The sequence below is a fragment of the Danio rerio genome, chromosome 23 (genome assembly GCF_052040795.2).
Source record: "Danio rerio strain M-AB ecotype USA chromosome 23, GRCz13ab, whole genome shotgun sequence".
Taxonomy (NCBI): Eukaryota; Metazoa; Chordata; class Actinopteri; order Cypriniformes; family Danionidae; genus Danio; species Danio rerio.
This window is the reverse complement of record NC_141043.1, coordinates 48,030,043-48,047,500: the sequence shown is the minus strand read 5'-3', so window position 1 is coordinate 48,047,500 and position 17,458 is coordinate 48,030,043. Positions and strand designations below refer to the sequence as shown.

Genomic DNA, 17,458 nt, shown 5'->3' with positions numbered 1-17,458 from the left:
ACATACACAAATGCACACCCCAAAAAAACAGCAACGACAAACACACAAAATCAAATGCGGCACACACAGGCAAACAACATAAATGCGCACACACACATACAGAGGAAAACAAACACACATTCACACATACATTCCATCAAACAAAGACAAACGCACAAAATCAAATGAGCACACACACATACAGGCACACAAACACACATGCATACAAAAATAAATGCACACATATAGAGGGAAACAAACACACATGCACACATACACATACACACACACACGCATGCCATCACACAAACGAAGACAAACGCACAAAATCAAATGCGCACAAACATATACAGGGACACAAACACACGCACACACATAGACAAATGCACAAAATTAAATGCAAACACACACATATACATGCACACATATACACACACACACATGATTGCAGACGCATATTCAAACACACACACATGCATGGACAAAAACACCCATGCATAAACACACACACACACGTGCATGCACAGACACGCACAAACACACAGACAGGCATACCTACAAACACACACATGCGTAAAAACACATACACACAAAGCATTCATAGGCACACACATTAAAAAACATGTTAACACACATGCAGACACAGACGCACATAAATGCACGCGGAAACACACACACATAGAAGCACACACACGTGTGAACACAACGACATGCAAAAAAAATGAACGCCAACACAACAAACATGCATACATACAAGCACACACACACATGCAAACACACACAAAGAAAATGCACACACACGCACACAAACACATGCGCAAACACACACAAAGACAAACGCACAAAATTAGATGCGCACACACACACACACACACACACACACACACACACACACACACACATATATATACAGGCACACAAACACACATGGAAACATACACACATGCACACCCAAACAAAAACAACGACAAACACACAAAATCAAATGCGCACACACACACACACACACACACACACACACACATACAGGCACACAAACACATGCACACACACACACACACACAAACACACACAGGCAAACAACATAAATGCGCACACACACATACAGAGGAAAACAAACACACATGCTCACATACATTCCATCAAACAAAGACAAACGCACAAAATCAAATGCGCACACACACATACAGGCACACAAACACACATTCAAACAAAAATAAATGCACACACATTTAGAGGGAAACAAACACACATGCACACATATACATACACGCATGCCATCACACAAATGAAGACAAACGCACAAAATCAAATGCGCACAAACATATACAGGGACACAAACACACGCACACACATAGACAAATGCACAAAATTAAATGCAAACACACACACATATACATGCACACATACACACACACACAAACATGCAAACACACAAAAACAAACGCACAATCAAATGCGTACACACATATACAGGGACACAAACACACGCACACACATAGACAAATGCACAAAATCATATGTGCACACACACACATATACATGCACACATACACACACACACATGCAAACACACAAACAAAGACAAATGCACAAAATCAAATGCCCACACACATATACGGGAACACAAACACACGCACACACATAGACAAATGCACAAAATTAAATGCGCGCACACACACATATCCAGGCCCACAAACAAAAACAAACACACAAAATCAAATGCGCACACACATATACAGGGACATAAACACACGCGCACACACAGACAAATGCACAAAATCAAATGCGCACACAAATATATACATGCAAACATACACACATGTACACACACAAAGACAAATGCACAAAATCATATGCACACACACACACACACATATACATGCACACAAACACACACACACATGTAAACACACAAACAAAGACAAATGCACAAAATCAAATGCGCACACATACACACATACGAGCACATAAACACAGACATCGTCTTCCTCCAGCTCCTCATCCCGTCATCTGTCCATCCATCTCTACATCTCTCACCTGCTCTGCCACCTGTCTGACGCTCTGGACGCTGGTGCCGTACAGGTGACTGTTGTACTGTCCGGCCTCGATGAAGCGATGGCTCTGAATGTCCTTCTCCATCTGCTCCCGAGACGACACAAAGTGGTAATCGCGTCCGTCCATCTCGTACTCGCGCTTCGGCCGCGTCGTGTCTGTCAAACACAGAAACAGCCTTTGTACACACATTTACAGCCACATTTTTTGACACATATGTGGAGTTTCTGCACAGGCGCCCTCTAGTGTTCACTATGAATACATAAGATGAACTCTCAGCAGTGAAAATTAAACCACACTGAACTTCAACTCTGAACTCTGGACTGACAATTTCAGTTTACTAAAACTTCTATGTTAAGCTGCTTTGATACAATCCACACTGTAAAAGCGCTAGAGAAATAAACAAATGAAATCGAACTGATCTATAGTTCTAATCAAATTAGCCTCCTATGCGCAATGTATTTTGGGCAATATTAGTGGTTAAAGTACAGACGCTTCTAAACTTTGATTTTTCACTGGAAATAGTTGACCATCCGAGTACATTTAGCATACTCTTTTCAACATACAAAAGTTTGGTACATACTAGGGTTGGGCATCTAAGCTATAATGCCGATCCGATACGCATCTCGATACAAAGAATACGATCCGATATATTAGCGATACATTTGTGACATATTGCGATGCAACACGATACGATTCACACCCATATCACGATACAATGCGATAATTCAGCACTAACTTATTAGATCAAGTTTATGAGATGATGTGAAAGAGGATGCTGTGCCATTGAATGAGTTTGATTATTTATAAACCAAGCAAAACCAAGACTTTTTTTACAAACTGGCTTTTCTCTCAGAGTGTCAGTTTACAGTAGAGGGCCATTTTAGAACCTATAGCACATATTATTTAAATATTTTCAAGATAAACAGAATGTATAAGTGCAATATATATTATAAATGTATATATTTCCACTCTTTCAACATAAATAAATTTAGCATTGCACAACAAGAATTGTGATTTAACTTTTCAACTATGAAAACAAGTTTTACAAAGATATATTTTGCCACTGAATATTCAAAACTTAAGGTTGAGAACTAGCAGTGTTATGCTGCTTTGAAACATCACTGTCACTGTAAACAACAGGCTAATAAAAATATAAATAAATACAAATTAACAGGAGGAGGTGTTTAAAACCTTCGTTCTCCGTGACACTAGGCTGAATATCTTTGCAGATGAACAATGCAATAGCATTCGTTATTGGCGTAGAGCGAGCAGAACTGTTGCGCATGGAGAAAACTTGCAATGCTTTTCTCACCACTTTTGGAGCTGGTAGCTACAGTTGAAGCAGTGCAGGAAGCCGGGGATGCAGGAACACTGGAAGATGCTTCCACAACAACACCGTGGCGCCGCTTCAAGTGAGATTTCAGATTAGTCGTACTGCTCGCGTATTTTACAGATGCGCGGCACATTTTGCAAATTGCATCTGTCCTGTCATGTCGTCCATCCTTAAATCCATAATGTTGCCATACTTTAGATTTAAAACTCAGTGAGGAATAAAATGTTTGTTTTGCTTCTCGCGCTTTCTGAGGGCGCTCCACTAGCTTCATCCGCACACCTGATACACTGAGTTGTAGTGTAAGTGTACACATCCGCAAGCCCGTTGCTAAGGCATACTTTATGTAGGTCGATTAAATTATGTGCCAAAAACAGGTTGACAACACTTGTTAATAAATAAAAAATACATTCTATATTAAAAATATGAGTTGTATCTTGGAAAAACCGATGCATCTCGATTTGCTTCCAAGATTTCATTCATCCTCTGCTGCTCAACCGATGCACTCGCATCGTGCACGCGCATGACCGCGTATCGATACATATCGATGAATCTTCCCATCCCTAGTACATACTATTTCTATTTTCCAATACTATTTAGGATGGATTACATGTGAATTGGGAAGCAGCTCATGTATGTGTGTTATAAAAATGAACTGATCTGAGACATGTATGAAGTGTTTGTGTTAGTTTTAGTGTATTGTAAATGTGAAACGAGCTGCTGTGCCGAGCTGAAAGCTCGTTTAGAGAACTGTGTGAAGAATTTGGCTCCTAAAATATTATTTATATGTTTTAGCATCACAGTGAGACATTATTCAGGGGTCAGAGGTCAGCCTTACGGGGCACACAGGAGCCAAACTTGTCCGGGAACTCGGAGAGGAGGTCATCGTTCACACGGTCCTTGCTGGGTCCGAGGATTATGACGGGACGCGCGTAGTGCACTGCAGGACAGGAAATGACATCATAATGAGCAAAACATTGTCGACACTGTGCAGTTTATCAGACCGGTTTTATACACACTACGGTAAAAGCACCAAAACAGAAGCTCTATTGTTTACAGGGGACCTATTATGCCTCTTTTTACTAGATGTGAAATGCGTCTTTGATGTCTCTAGAGTGTGTGTGAGTGTGTGTGTGTGTGTGTGTGTGTGTGTGTGTGTAGTTTCAGCTCAAAAAAGCAAACAGATAATGTTCTCTCTGAAACTGACCCTTTCAGGCTTTGATCCTAATTGTGGTGTTTTGGTGACTGTTGCTTTAAATGCAAATGAGATTGGGCTCTTTTTAGAAGAGGGCGGAGCTGCAAATGACTATGTAAGCATATTGGCAGATTCAAAACAATACTGACATTCTATGCTAATGAGGAAGAGATGGGCACTGGTGGGCGTGGCTTTCCCACTCTGATGACACGTACAAAGGGGGAATGTCAATCAAGTCTGATTGTAAACAACACAATTAATACATGTTTACCATTAGAGGCTGGAGATATTCACACACTGCTGACACACGATGTTTGCATGGCAGCTCCACTTTAAAGCTCTTTCACACAGTGTAATTAAGATGTATAAATCTCAAAAAGGACACAATGATTAAAATCCACTGCAGACAACAGTCATTAGGAGTTATAACTACTCAGTGATGGTGTGGATTAGGAGCAAAAACAGTAATAACCTCAGTGTTTACTTCATCTTAACTGTCTGTTGCATGTTGTGAGTTACATATATATAAATATATGACTAAAGATAAATTGGACAAACTTCATTTGCTGAATTGTGGGTACATTTCTAGCATTTTCCATTCATTTTGCTTGAGATAGAATGATGTAAATGTATAATTTACAGTAAACTGAATCCATTAATGGTATAGTAATATGAAATAATTAAATAAGGAGCATTTAATTCTGTCGCAAAGAGTTGGATATTACTTGACGCTCTTAGCAGGTTTGGCATGCTGTCCAGGGAGAAAACCTTGAGCTCGGAGATAACTGAGCCCAAGGCTCCCGTCTGGTCAATAAGCATATAAGAGGTATATATAAGAAGGATATAAGAAGAATGTCCGAGATCAGGAAGGTCTCAAGATCTCTTCTGGTAAAAGGAGAAAAAGGAGGAGATGGGGTGGAAGGGGGGAGTCCTCCAAAATAAAGATAAGAAAATAGGGCAAAATCAGTCTATTTACAGTTGGCTTGGATCATTCTGATTGGATTATTGCTGATTATGAATCAGTGGCGGTTCTAGTTTAAATGGCACCCTGGGCGAACCACCCCATATACACCTGGAAAACAATGTAGACACTACTGGAGTGATATGCCAAGATCACTTAAGATATCTTTTGCATGAATATTATGACAATCTATGACGAAATCTATAGAATAAAAAAAAAGCATATATTTTATAGAATTATCTGTTGTCTTAGACCTGACTTATGAAAAATTGATGTTAAGTCTTACCTCCCTGACTGATCACCTCTCCTTTCTGCTTTATAGCCATGCTATTTTATTCAGAATTTCCATATAATGGAGAGCAGATTTTCTCAACACATTTCTAATCATAATAGTGTTAATAACTCATCTCTAATAACTGATTTATTTTATCTTCGTCATGATAACAATAAATAATATATGACTAAATACTCTTCAAGACACTTCTATACAGCTTAATGTGACATTTAAAGGCTTAAATAGGGTAATTAGGTTAACTAGGCAGGTTAGGGTAATTGGGCAAGTTATTGTATAACAGTGGTTTGTTCTGTAGACTATTGAAAAAAAGATTTTGCTTAAGAGGTCTAATAATATTGACCTTAAAATGGCGTTTAAAAAATGTATAACTGCTTTTATTCTATCCGAAATAAAACAAATAAGAGTTTCTCCAGAAGAAAAAATATTATCAGACATACTGTGAAAATTTCCTTGCTCTGTTCAACATCATATGGAAAATATTTTTTAAAAAATTCAAAGAGGGGCTAAAAATTCTGACTTCATATATATATATATATATATATCATAATATATGTAACTTGTTTAACAAACTATTTAATATATAAAACTTTAGTTTTGTTGACTTTCAACACTCGCTGCGTGCTGACATCTCTGCATAAAAGACTGTTACTCCGGTTATACATTGCATGAGTGTACACAACCAGGATTCATAGCAGGAGCAGCGCGTGACGTGCGCAAGAATGGTTCTCAGTTTAGTTTCACCAGTGTTGTTTCAGTTGCACATAGCAAACTTGCAAGTGCAAAATACGGCAAATGTGAATGGCCCCTAACGTGTTTATTCTGGGATTACTCTAACTTAATATTTGCATAAAGTAAGTCTTATCTCTAAGCTTTTGCTGGGGCACATTTTTTTTTGCACCGTCTTGTGCCTTACCGATGCCATCATGGGGTGCGTTTCCCAAACAATGACGTAACTCGCGGCTAAACTATCATAGTATGATGCATCAATTGGGAAAAGAAGGATGTAGTGTTGAGTGCTTCCCAAAACCCGTAGTTTCTTAGTCGCAGATCCATCGCAGATCCACCCAAACTGGGTGGAGGAACTACTTCTTTAGAGAAAAACCATAATTTCTTTGTGCAAATGATATTGTTTTACACGCACACGCATTTTAAATAAAGTCCTATTTTAGATCTGGTAAAAACATGCACTCGCTTTCCATATTAACTGAAATATATGTAAATGGCACATATAGGCCCTGTGTTTACTAATATTATTAAGAAGTTGAACATTACATTCTAAAACAAAATAAATCACTTACAAAAGCTAACACCTGATCCTAATATCCACCTAGTATCATACATAAATCATTTAAATAAATAAATAATGATGCAATTTATTATAAAATAAAATGTAATATTTATTATTTATAAGAAATTTAAAAATCATACTTTAATAATAATATTAATGATGATAATAAGTATTATTATTATTATTATTACTATTATTATTATTATTATTATTATTATTAAGTAGGATATTGTTTATTTATTTATTTATTTATTTTTTCAGAAGGTTCTAACCAGCAGGCCCATGTCATATACAGTACAGATCCGTAAAAAATAACCCACTATAAATTAAAACAATTAACGTATGCTTTTGGTTTTCACAAGCTTTGGAGACGTAACATAAATTCCGCTTTTAAAGAATAGGTCACCTATAGCTATCACCATGAGGCTGTGTTCAAAATGTAAACATGAAGATCGCTAAAACTGAACAGTAAAAATTCCTTGAAAGCAAATTACACCTAAGAGAGATGAGCTTAATGCTTTTTATTTTTAATCATTCCAACTTTGAATGTTAAAATGTTCTAAATGAATAGGGCATAGAGGGGATAAGTGGGAATAGAACACAGCCAGAAATTTTGTTTCTAACTACAGCTCCAGAGGTGTAGTTGCGAGTGCTCAAGTTTGCGACGCAGTTTGTGAATGTTAGTTGGAGCGTTGGCTTTGGGAAACGGCAAATCAACAAACTATGTTTGTAATGATGGAACTTGCGACCTTAGTTGGCTAACAATGGTTTTGGGAAACGCACCCCTGGGCGATCGCCCAAATTGCCCATGCCCAAATCTGCCACTGTTACGAATGACAGCCCAGCCGCGATCAATTAAATCACATGCTCCTCTCGAAGAGTCGACATTTTCAGTTTTAGCTAAAATGCTAGCCTCAAAGCAGACTTCACATGGCATACCTGAAACTCAGTTTATTGTAGTTTCATCCTAATATTGTATTCACAGTGACAGATCCTCTATTGGTGAATCCTGAACATTTAGCACAAATCAATGAGAGAAAAATGACATCTCAATCCCACCTAGTGGAGTTTCCCACCATCACCTGCAGCAAGTCACATGCTTTTATAATGACATGCACTGTTTACACACACACTCACCTTCACTCTGCGTCACCGTCTCATAGCTCACGATGTAATCGCTGCGTCCTGAAACACACATAATCAACACATGGGATTTTATTGTTGTGGAAGTCATATATTCTGTCCTCACTCTGTTTATTCCATTTATCCCAGCCTCACAGAAAACATGAATAAAATAACTGACCAATTGGTTTTATTAAATATTGATTGCACCTCATTGTAAAAAGAAATATCTTAAAACACAACAACTATACTCTGCCACTCACCGCTGACGGGCTCTCGGCCTCGAGTCTTCAGACGAGACCATTCCTTCCGCTCCACCCTACACATACACACGCACACACACACACACACACACACACACACACACACACACACACACACACGCACGCACACACACACACACACACACACGCACACACACGCACACACACACGCACACACACGCACACACGCACACACACACACACACACACTTTTTAAACATCTGGCCAATTTGTTAAAATATGGAGATTTCAGATGCAAAAACCAAAACGGTGGACCAATTGGAGCGGTTTTCAGACCGAAGGCAACTTGACGTAGGAGTGCGGTCCCCCCGCCCACCCAATTGATTGACAGCTGTGTATTAACATGTCCCGGTAGTCATATGTATAATCATATCAACAAGAGAAGACGAGCGCAAAGCAACTGGGAATAAAAGCTCTGTTCAGGTCGCTAGGATCATCAATCATCATCAAATGTGTTCAAGAGTGAGTTTCACGTTTAAAATGTTTTAAAGCAGAGCACGTGTGTAATGAAGTACAGCGATTTACTTCAGCTTTACTTCATCAGCACAGCCGCGTGTCAGAACAATTATAAAGGAAGACGCTTCAATCCCGCTTTGTGGACGTTAAATCAGGTTTATTCTCTACATTAACATAACAGATCTCCATACAGCAGTGGAGATTAACCTGCATCCTGTCACATTTGCATGCAAAAACTCATTTGCATGCGCTCCGTCTGTGTGTATGTGCGTGTCGTGTCCGCAATATGTATGTGTGTGTGTATCTGTGTGTGTGCGCGTGAACTTTGTAATGACATTGCGAGTGGCTCATCGATGTAACTTAACACAGCAAATGCATCAGATACTCATTGGTAAAGTTCTTACTGTAGTATTTCTCACAAACCCACGTGAGATCTGCTTCCTTTATGTCTGTCTGTTGTCTAAAGCCCCTTACACACAGTGATACCGGTAAATTTCTGGAAAATTTCCGGAACGACTTTACCGGTATATTGAAAAAAGCGCTGTTCACACAGGCGAGGACGTTACGGAAATTTTCCGGAAAAGAGCATTCACACATCCATCCCAAAATACCGGTAAATTCTGACATCATTCACCACAAATGAGCTGTAAACGGCTGCGCTTGTGTTTGTAAACATTTGACTAAATTAAAAACTCAGTGGATGATCAATATTGTGAACAACTTTCGCTGGATCACTTTCGCATGTCGAGATGTTCATAATATGTGCGTGTGCGGCGCTCATAGGCTGTTTCACAGGCACACGCAAAGCTTGAAGGTAAACAAACAACGGCTTATCATAAGCATCTCATCGATGATTATTTACACAGTTGGCATTAAGAAGAACATATAAACGTGATCTGACTAACTTCTAGCAGCTAAATGTGTCTGGAAAAATATTCAAAGGCTTTTATCCTCACAAATCGTGCGGACGTAAATGCGTCTGACTGTTGTGATTGGCTAAAGCAGACGTCTCATGTCAGCACGTTCTAGACGTGCACGCGCTTATTACGGGAATCTTCCTTCTGCATTCACACAGCGCAGCATTCCGGCAAATTACCGGTAATGTTACAACTTCTCTTTCCGGAAAATAGCCAGAACGAATTTACCGGTATTTTCAAAAAGGACCTGTTCACACATACAACCTTTCCGGAAAATTGCCGGTAATTTTCCGGAAAGGTCTGTATGTGTGAAAGGGGCTTAAGGCATGCAGGAAAGGCACGTAGAAACAGTGGGCGGGGAGGACTCGCCTTAGAGGCGCAGTACAGCAAACACGCCACCCAGTGCAAAAATGTATAAAATAAAATCTTATAAAGGGGTGTAATAAAAAATCTGATGAGTGTTTTGAGCAGAAATTTTACAGACACATACTGGAGACACAAAAGATTCATAATAAATCTAAAATAAAAAGGGGTAACCTAGGTGTCCTTTAAAGCAGTGTTTCTCAACTGGTGGGTTGCGGGAACATTTTCAGTGGGTCGTGGAGTGTGTGATCAAAAAAACAAAAGTTTAATATTTAACTTATTTTGCTTATATCAGACTTTTATTTTTAAATGCACGTGCCGAAGCATGCTAATGGGACTTTTAATTTGCCAGTAACCTGGGTTAAGCGCTTTTGGCAAACTGCAATGCGAAACCGGTGCGTTTAACGTCTGTTTTCTTTAAAAATCAGCGATCTCCACTGGCTGAGTGATATCTGATATAAAGTGGGTCTCAGATTGTACAAGAATTACTGCATTACATTACATTTCCCCCCGCCATGTCTTTATAATATGAGCATTTATTTTACCCCAGTATATTTAATGGAGCTTCTGCGCTAGCCCACAGATTCTGACTGGCGCGTGCGAGTAAACGGCTTTTTGTCTCGTTTTACGCTTGAGCAACTAAATGAATGTATTTTAATGATATTACAACATCGATGCTGTAAAAGGAACCGTATAAAATGGGAAAAAAGTTCACAATAACAGGTCACCGGAAGTTTATCAGTATGGGAACCACACTAACGTTAGCTCCGCATATACCCTTTTGACATGTGAAATTCCAGCGCAAGTACGACCCCGAATATGTAAAGTGTGGATTTACATATTTTGATGACAAAAAGGTTTAAAAGCTCAGTGTGTCATATGTAGTGAGGTGCTTTCACGAGAGAAATGAAACCTAAATTAAAACGACATTTAGAAACCAAACATCCCAGTTGCAAGGAAAAACCTGTGGACTATTTTCTAAGACGACTCTAATAGCTGAGGGCATCACAAAAGTGCCGAACATATTCATGTTCAAAACAAGTACAAGTACATCTTACTGTGCTCACCGTGTAGCAAAGGTCAGGAAAGCCCACACAACAGCAGAACAGCAAATAACTGCTGATTATTATAAAATGGTTATGATTATTTTAATAATTTTACTTCAGTTTGCAGGTTTCTGTTCAGTTCAACCAGATCAGTGTTAATGTTTTATAAACAGTTCAGTTTAGTTAACGGTAACTTAACTTTTCCTAACACTAACCACTGTTTACAGTATTTGACATTTTTACTCTGTAATATTTCTATAATTTGATACATTTTGTTAAATGACAGCAGTAAAATATTGTTTATTTGTAAGTCTTGGTGATTTTCTCATAATTTATCTGTCACTAGTTGTGTATGTTAACAATTAAATACAAATGAATTATAATTCCTAAAATCTTATTATAATTCCTAAAAATTTGGGTCGCGGCTTAACGACCATGTGAAAATGTGGGTCCCATGGCCAAACCAGTTGAGAACCCCTGCTTTAAAGTATTTCATTTTAAAGGCAATGAAAAGAACTTATTCAAGACTATAAAAGTAAAATTTCTAAGCCTACACACAATAGTCAGAGAAAAATACTAATTTAGGAGGAAAATATCAAGTGGCATTCAGAGGTTTTTGCATCTAAACTCTTCACATGTTTTTTTGTTAAATGGAGTATGATTATATTGCACGTTTATTTCAGAGTACAGAACCTGCAGAGCTCATTAATATTCATGACCATTCCAAATATGGTCAATATAGAGCTTCTGATTGTAGCCATAAAGAGGAAGCCAGAATTATTCACCCTCCTTATTTTTTCCTTAATTTCTGTTTAGGGGAGAGCAGAGTTCTTCAACACATTTCTACAACCCAGGCTCATTCTGAAAACGTAGTCCCATGGAGGTTTCTGGAGACTGCGAAATACGTCCCGGGAGGTACGTATGGCTGCATTTCATTTTTTTAAGTGAACGCTACGGGGTCGTATCATACTGTTCCCTATAACGCTTACCAGGTGACTGCTTACCTCCGTGTGGAGGGCTTTCCCGCTGCAAAAAGTTTGTCCAGTCAGTTTAAAAAAAAGGGGTAACCTAGGTGACCTTTAAAGTATTTCATTTTAAAGGCAATGAAAAGAACTTATTCAAGAATATAAAAGTAAAATTTCTAAGCCTACACATAATAGTTGGAGAAAAACTATTATTAGTATTAGTAACTATACTAATTTTGGAGGAAAATATCAAGTGGCATTCAGAGGTTTCTGCATCTAAACTCTTCACATGTTTTTGTCAAATGGAGTATTATAAAATTGCACGTTTATTTCAGAGTACAGAACCTGCAGAGCTCATTAATATTCATGACCATTCCAAATATGGTCAATATAGAGCTTCTGATTGTAGCCATACAGAGGAAGCCAGAATTATTCACCCTCCTTATTTTTTCCTTAATTTCTGTTTAGCGGAGAGCAGATTTCTTCAACACATTTCTACAACCCAGGCTCATTCTGAAAACGTAGTCCCGTGGACATTTCTGGAGACTGCAAAATACATCCCGGGAGGCACGTATGGCTGCATTTCATTTTTTTAAGTGAACGCTACGGGGTGGTGTTACGCTATTCCCTTTCACGCTTACCAGGTGACCGCTTATCTCCGTGTGGAGGGCTTTCCCGCTGCAAACAGTTTGTCCAGTCAGTTTATTGTGTACATAGGCAGACTTGAGATCCATAGAGGAGTTGACCACGATGACCGGGTTCGAGTCCGGGGAAGAGCGGTTCCAGAAATTAAGTAAGACAAAAACAGAATCCAAAAAATAAAGTGAACGAGTTTCGAAAACGAGTTCCGAAAACGTGGTAAAAAAATCAGACGACAGCTTTACTTTTTCTGGACGGCTTTTGTAAATTGTTGGTTGGGTTTAGGTAAGTAAGCGGGTGGGCGGGTCAAACGGTAAAATTAGTTGGGTTCAGGGAAGGAGGAGGGTGGGTCAGCTGATTGGCCAGTCGCACAGTCAATCATTCAGCCAGTCAGACAGTGGCCTCTCATAGGTGAACAGCACGGGTGCGAACGGCACTCACGAGAGACATTTGAGATACGAAAAACTGCACACAGCAGCTTCTCGCGGGTTCTGGAAAACAAAACGTCCATGAACGTCAGAAACGTCCATGGGATTACGTTTTCAGAATGAGCCTGGGTTGCATTTCTAATCATAATAGTGTTAATAACTCATCTCTAATAACTGATTAATTTTCTCTTTGTCATGATGACAGTAAATAATATTAGACTAGATATTCTTCAAGACACTTCTATACAGCTTAAAGTGACATTTAAAGGCTTTACTAGGGTAACTAGGGTAAAGTTAAGGTAATTAGGCAAGTCATTGTATAACAGTGGTTTGTTCTGGAGACAATCCAAAACTAATATTGCTGAAGGGGGCTAATAATATTAACCTAAAATGCGTTTAAAACAATTAAAAACTGCTTTTATTCTAGCCGAAATAAAACAAATAAGACTTTCTCTAGAAGAACAAATATTAGAGGAAATACTGTGAACATTTCCTGAATCTGTTCAACATCATTTGGGAAATATTTAATTCATAGGAAGGCGAACAATTCTGTAACTGTATATTCTGGAGTAATGTGAGCATGTAAAACTTTTCTATAGATTTTTTTACATAGCTAAAGCACATATCTACTATGTAGATATCCAACACACACATGTATGTACCTCCTCTTGCTGGGAATGTAGCCGGTCTCCTCCAGTTCTCCGTGTGGAGCCAGTTTTCCGGCCTGCCACCATTCCTCATCACTGCAGTCAAAGACCTGCAGAACATCCCCGAACCTGAAGCTCACGGCCTGCGACAGAAAACCACCGTCTGCCGTCTTATCATAGTCAAACAGAGCCCTGCAGACACACACACACAGACACAGAGAGATGTCAGTGAGTCTTCAAAATGTGTGTGTGTGTGTGTGTGTGAAAATATACCTGATGAAGAAGCTTCTCTTTCCGCTCCGTAATGAAGCCGCTGCAGACACTAAACTGCTGTTCATCAGCTGCTCCCGCAGGTCATGGATCTTGGCCTCGAACCTGCTGTATTCTGAACACACACACACATGCACACACACACACACGGTGTCAGTAGCTATATTTTACGCATTATTGCAGTTTAGTGCATGAATCTCATTTGCATCTTTAGAATCTTTAGATGGAAACACAGCTGTTGTCTCAGATCGATGTGTGTGTGTGTGTGTGTGTGTGTGTGTGTCACCTTCAGGTCTGTACTGTGTGATGATGGTGACCGTCTGTCCTGCGTTCTTCAGTGCCGCCGCGGCCTGTTCATGAGTGGCGTGACGCAGATCTACACCGTTCACCTGCAATCAAACAACATTACAGCACTGCTGGAGGAACAGTGTGTGTGTGCACATGTTTGAGTGTGTTTTCGCGTATGTTTGAGTGTGTGTTCATGTGTGTGCATGCATGTATGTTGTGTGTGTGTGTGTACGCATGTATATGTGTGTTTTTGTGTGCATGCATGTATAAGTGTGTTTGCGCATATGTCCGTGTATGTGTGTGCCCTTTGTGTGTGTGTGTTCATGAGTGTGTGCGTGTTTGCGTGCATGTTTGTGTGTATATGTGTGTGTTTGTGTGTATATGCATACATGTATGTGTGTGTGTGTGTGGTTGTGCATGAATGTCTATGTTTGTGTGTGTGTGTGTGTGTGTGTGTGTGTGTGTGCGCGCATGTGTGTGTGTATGTGTGTGCATGTTTGAGTGAGTATATATGTGTGTTTGTGTGCATGCATGTATATGTGTGCGCATGTGTCCGTGTGCATGTATTAGTGAGTGTTCTTATGTGTGTACATGCATGCATGCATATGTGTGTGTGTGTGTGTGTGCACGTATGTGTGTGTGCATGTGTCCGTGTATGTTTGTGTGTTTGAGTGTGTATGTGTGTGTTCATGTGTATTTGTTTGCATGCATGAGTGTGTGTGTGTTTGTGTGTTTGTATGTGTATGAATGCATGTATATGTTTGTGTTTGTACTGTATGTATGTGTGTGTGTGTGTGCATGTGTCTGGGTAGGTGTGTGCGTGTGCATGTTTAAGTGTGTATATGTGTGGGTGTGTATATGTGTGTATATGTGTGCGCGTGCATGCATGTATATGTGTGCGCATGTGTCCGTGTGCATGTATGAGTGTGTGTTCGTATGTGTGTACATGCATGCATACATGTGTGTGTGTGTGTGTGTGTGTGTGTGTGTGTGTGCGTATGTGCGCATGTATGTGTGTGTGCATGTGTCCGTGTATGTGTGTGCATGTTTGAGTGTGTGTATGTGTGTGTTCATGTGTGTTTGCTTCCATGCATTTGTGTGTGCGTGTGTGTGTTTGTTTGTGTGTGTTTGTATGTGTATGTATATTTGAGTGTGTATATGTGTGTGTTTGTATGTGTGTGTGTGTGCAGGTGTCTGGGTAGGTGTGTGCATGTGCATGTTTGAGTGTGTATATGTGTGTGTTTGTATGTGTGTGTGTGTGCAGGTGTCTGGGTAGGTGTGTGCATGTGCATGTTTGAGTGTGTATATGTGTGTGTTTGTATGTGTATGCATGCATGTATATGTGTGGGTGTATGTGTGTTTGTGTGTGTGTGCATGCATGTATATGTGTGCGTGCGTTTGTGTGTGTATGTGCATGCATGTATATGTGTGTGCATGCGTCTGGGTGCATATGTATCTGCAGTCATGTATATGTGTGTGTGTGTGTGTGTGTGTTCATGTATGTGTGTGTTCATGTGTGTTTGTCGTACACTCAGTATCTGGTCTCCTTTCCTCAGCTCTCCGCTCAGATCAGCAGCTCCTCCAGCCAGTATGAAGGAGATGAAGATTCCCTCTCCATCTTCTCCACCCACGATATTAAAGCCCAGACCTGTAGAGCCTCTGTGGATCACCACACGCCGCGGCTCCCTGAAACACACACACACAATTTTAACGTATACAAGTTTGAAGAGGATTAGGAAGAAGCATATGCTTAATATTAATAAATAAGTAGATATTAAAGATTGAGGACAAACTTTATGGTGGCTTGAGAAAGCCTGTTGGAAGTAGCTTATTTAGTTTGAAAAGGTTTCAAGTTGATAAAGAATGTTTAAGATCCCTGCAGTCAACAATGCAAGCACTCTAAAGACTGAAGCAAGTCAGTAAACAGCTTTAAAGATGATCCACGGGTCTGTGATCAGTAATAGCATGATTTAAGCATGAATTAGCATGATTCTAACAAATTAGCATGTTATTAGCATGAATTAGCATGTTGTTACCATTTTTCTAGCATAAATTAACATGTTGCTAGCAAGTTTCTAGCATGAATTACCATGTTGTTCGCAACATTCCTACATGATTTAGCATAATTCTAGCATGTTATTCATTACATAAAGTAGCATGTTAGCATGATTCTAGTTTGAATTATTATGAAACTAGCATTATTCTACCACAAATTAACATGTTTCTAGCACAAATTAATGCTTCTTACATTGATTAGCATGTTGTAGAATGAATCCAACATGAATTTGCATGTTTTTAACATGGGTCTAACATGAATTAGCATGTTGGTAGCATGATTCAAGCATTAATTAGCATATAACTAGCATGATTATAGCAAGGATTAACATGTTGTTAGCATGATTCTAGCATGAAGTAGCATGTTCTTAACACGATTCCAACATAAATTAGCATGTTTCTAACATAAATGAACATGTTGTTAGCATGATTCAAGTACTAATTGGCATATAACTAGCATGATTATAGCAAGGATTAACATGTTGTTAGCACGATTCTAGCATGAATTAGCATGTTGGAGGCATGCTTCTTACATTGATTAGCATGTTGTTAGAATGATTCTAACATGAATTTGCCTTCTTTTAACATGATTTTAACATGAATAAGAATGTTGTTAGCATTAATCTAGCATAAATTAGCATGTTGATATCAATTCTAGCACAAAGTTGACACTATTAGTATGATTCTAGCATAAATCGCCATGTTGTTAGCATGATTCCAACATAAATTAACGTATCTAGCTTGTTTTAACAAATTAACATGTTGTTAAAATGTTTCTAGCATGAATTAACATGTTGTTAGCATGATTCTAGTATGAATTGGCATGCAACTAGCATGACTCTAGCTTGAATTAGCATATAAGCAAGTTTCTA

General features: G+C 39.1%; 2 protein-coding genes across 4 annotated transcripts in view; one reads left to right on the top strand and one right to left on the bottom strand.

The window, feature by feature from the left end:
* Positions 1 to 17,458, top strand: part of tfr2 (transferrin receptor 2) — a 1,009,002-nt gene that overhangs the window by 816,254 nt on the left and 175,290 nt on the right. The window lies entirely within an intron of this gene.
* dlg4b (discs, large homolog 4b (Drosophila)) overlaps positions 1 to 17,458 on the bottom strand; it is a 75,873-nt gene that overhangs the window by 8,028 nt on the left and 50,387 nt on the right. For all 3 annotated transcript variants that reach the window (NM_214728.3, XM_087305449.1, XM_087305450.1), the window contains 8 exons: positions 16,061 to 16,217; positions 14,530 to 14,632; positions 14,247 to 14,358; positions 13,989 to 14,165; positions 8,492 to 8,547; positions 8,244 to 8,291; positions 4,206 to 4,307; positions 2,020 to 2,192 (listed from right to left, as the gene is read on the bottom strand). In NM_214728.3, coding sequence (NP_999893.1) covers positions 2,020 to 2,192; positions 4,206 to 4,307; positions 8,244 to 8,291; positions 8,492 to 8,547; positions 13,989 to 14,165; positions 14,247 to 14,358; positions 14,530 to 14,632; positions 16,061 to 16,217 — 928 coding nt within the window. The remainder of the gene's footprint in view (positions 1 to 2,019; positions 2,193 to 4,205; positions 4,308 to 8,243; positions 8,292 to 8,491; positions 8,548 to 13,988; positions 14,166 to 14,246; positions 14,359 to 14,529; positions 14,633 to 16,060; positions 16,218 to 17,458) is intronic.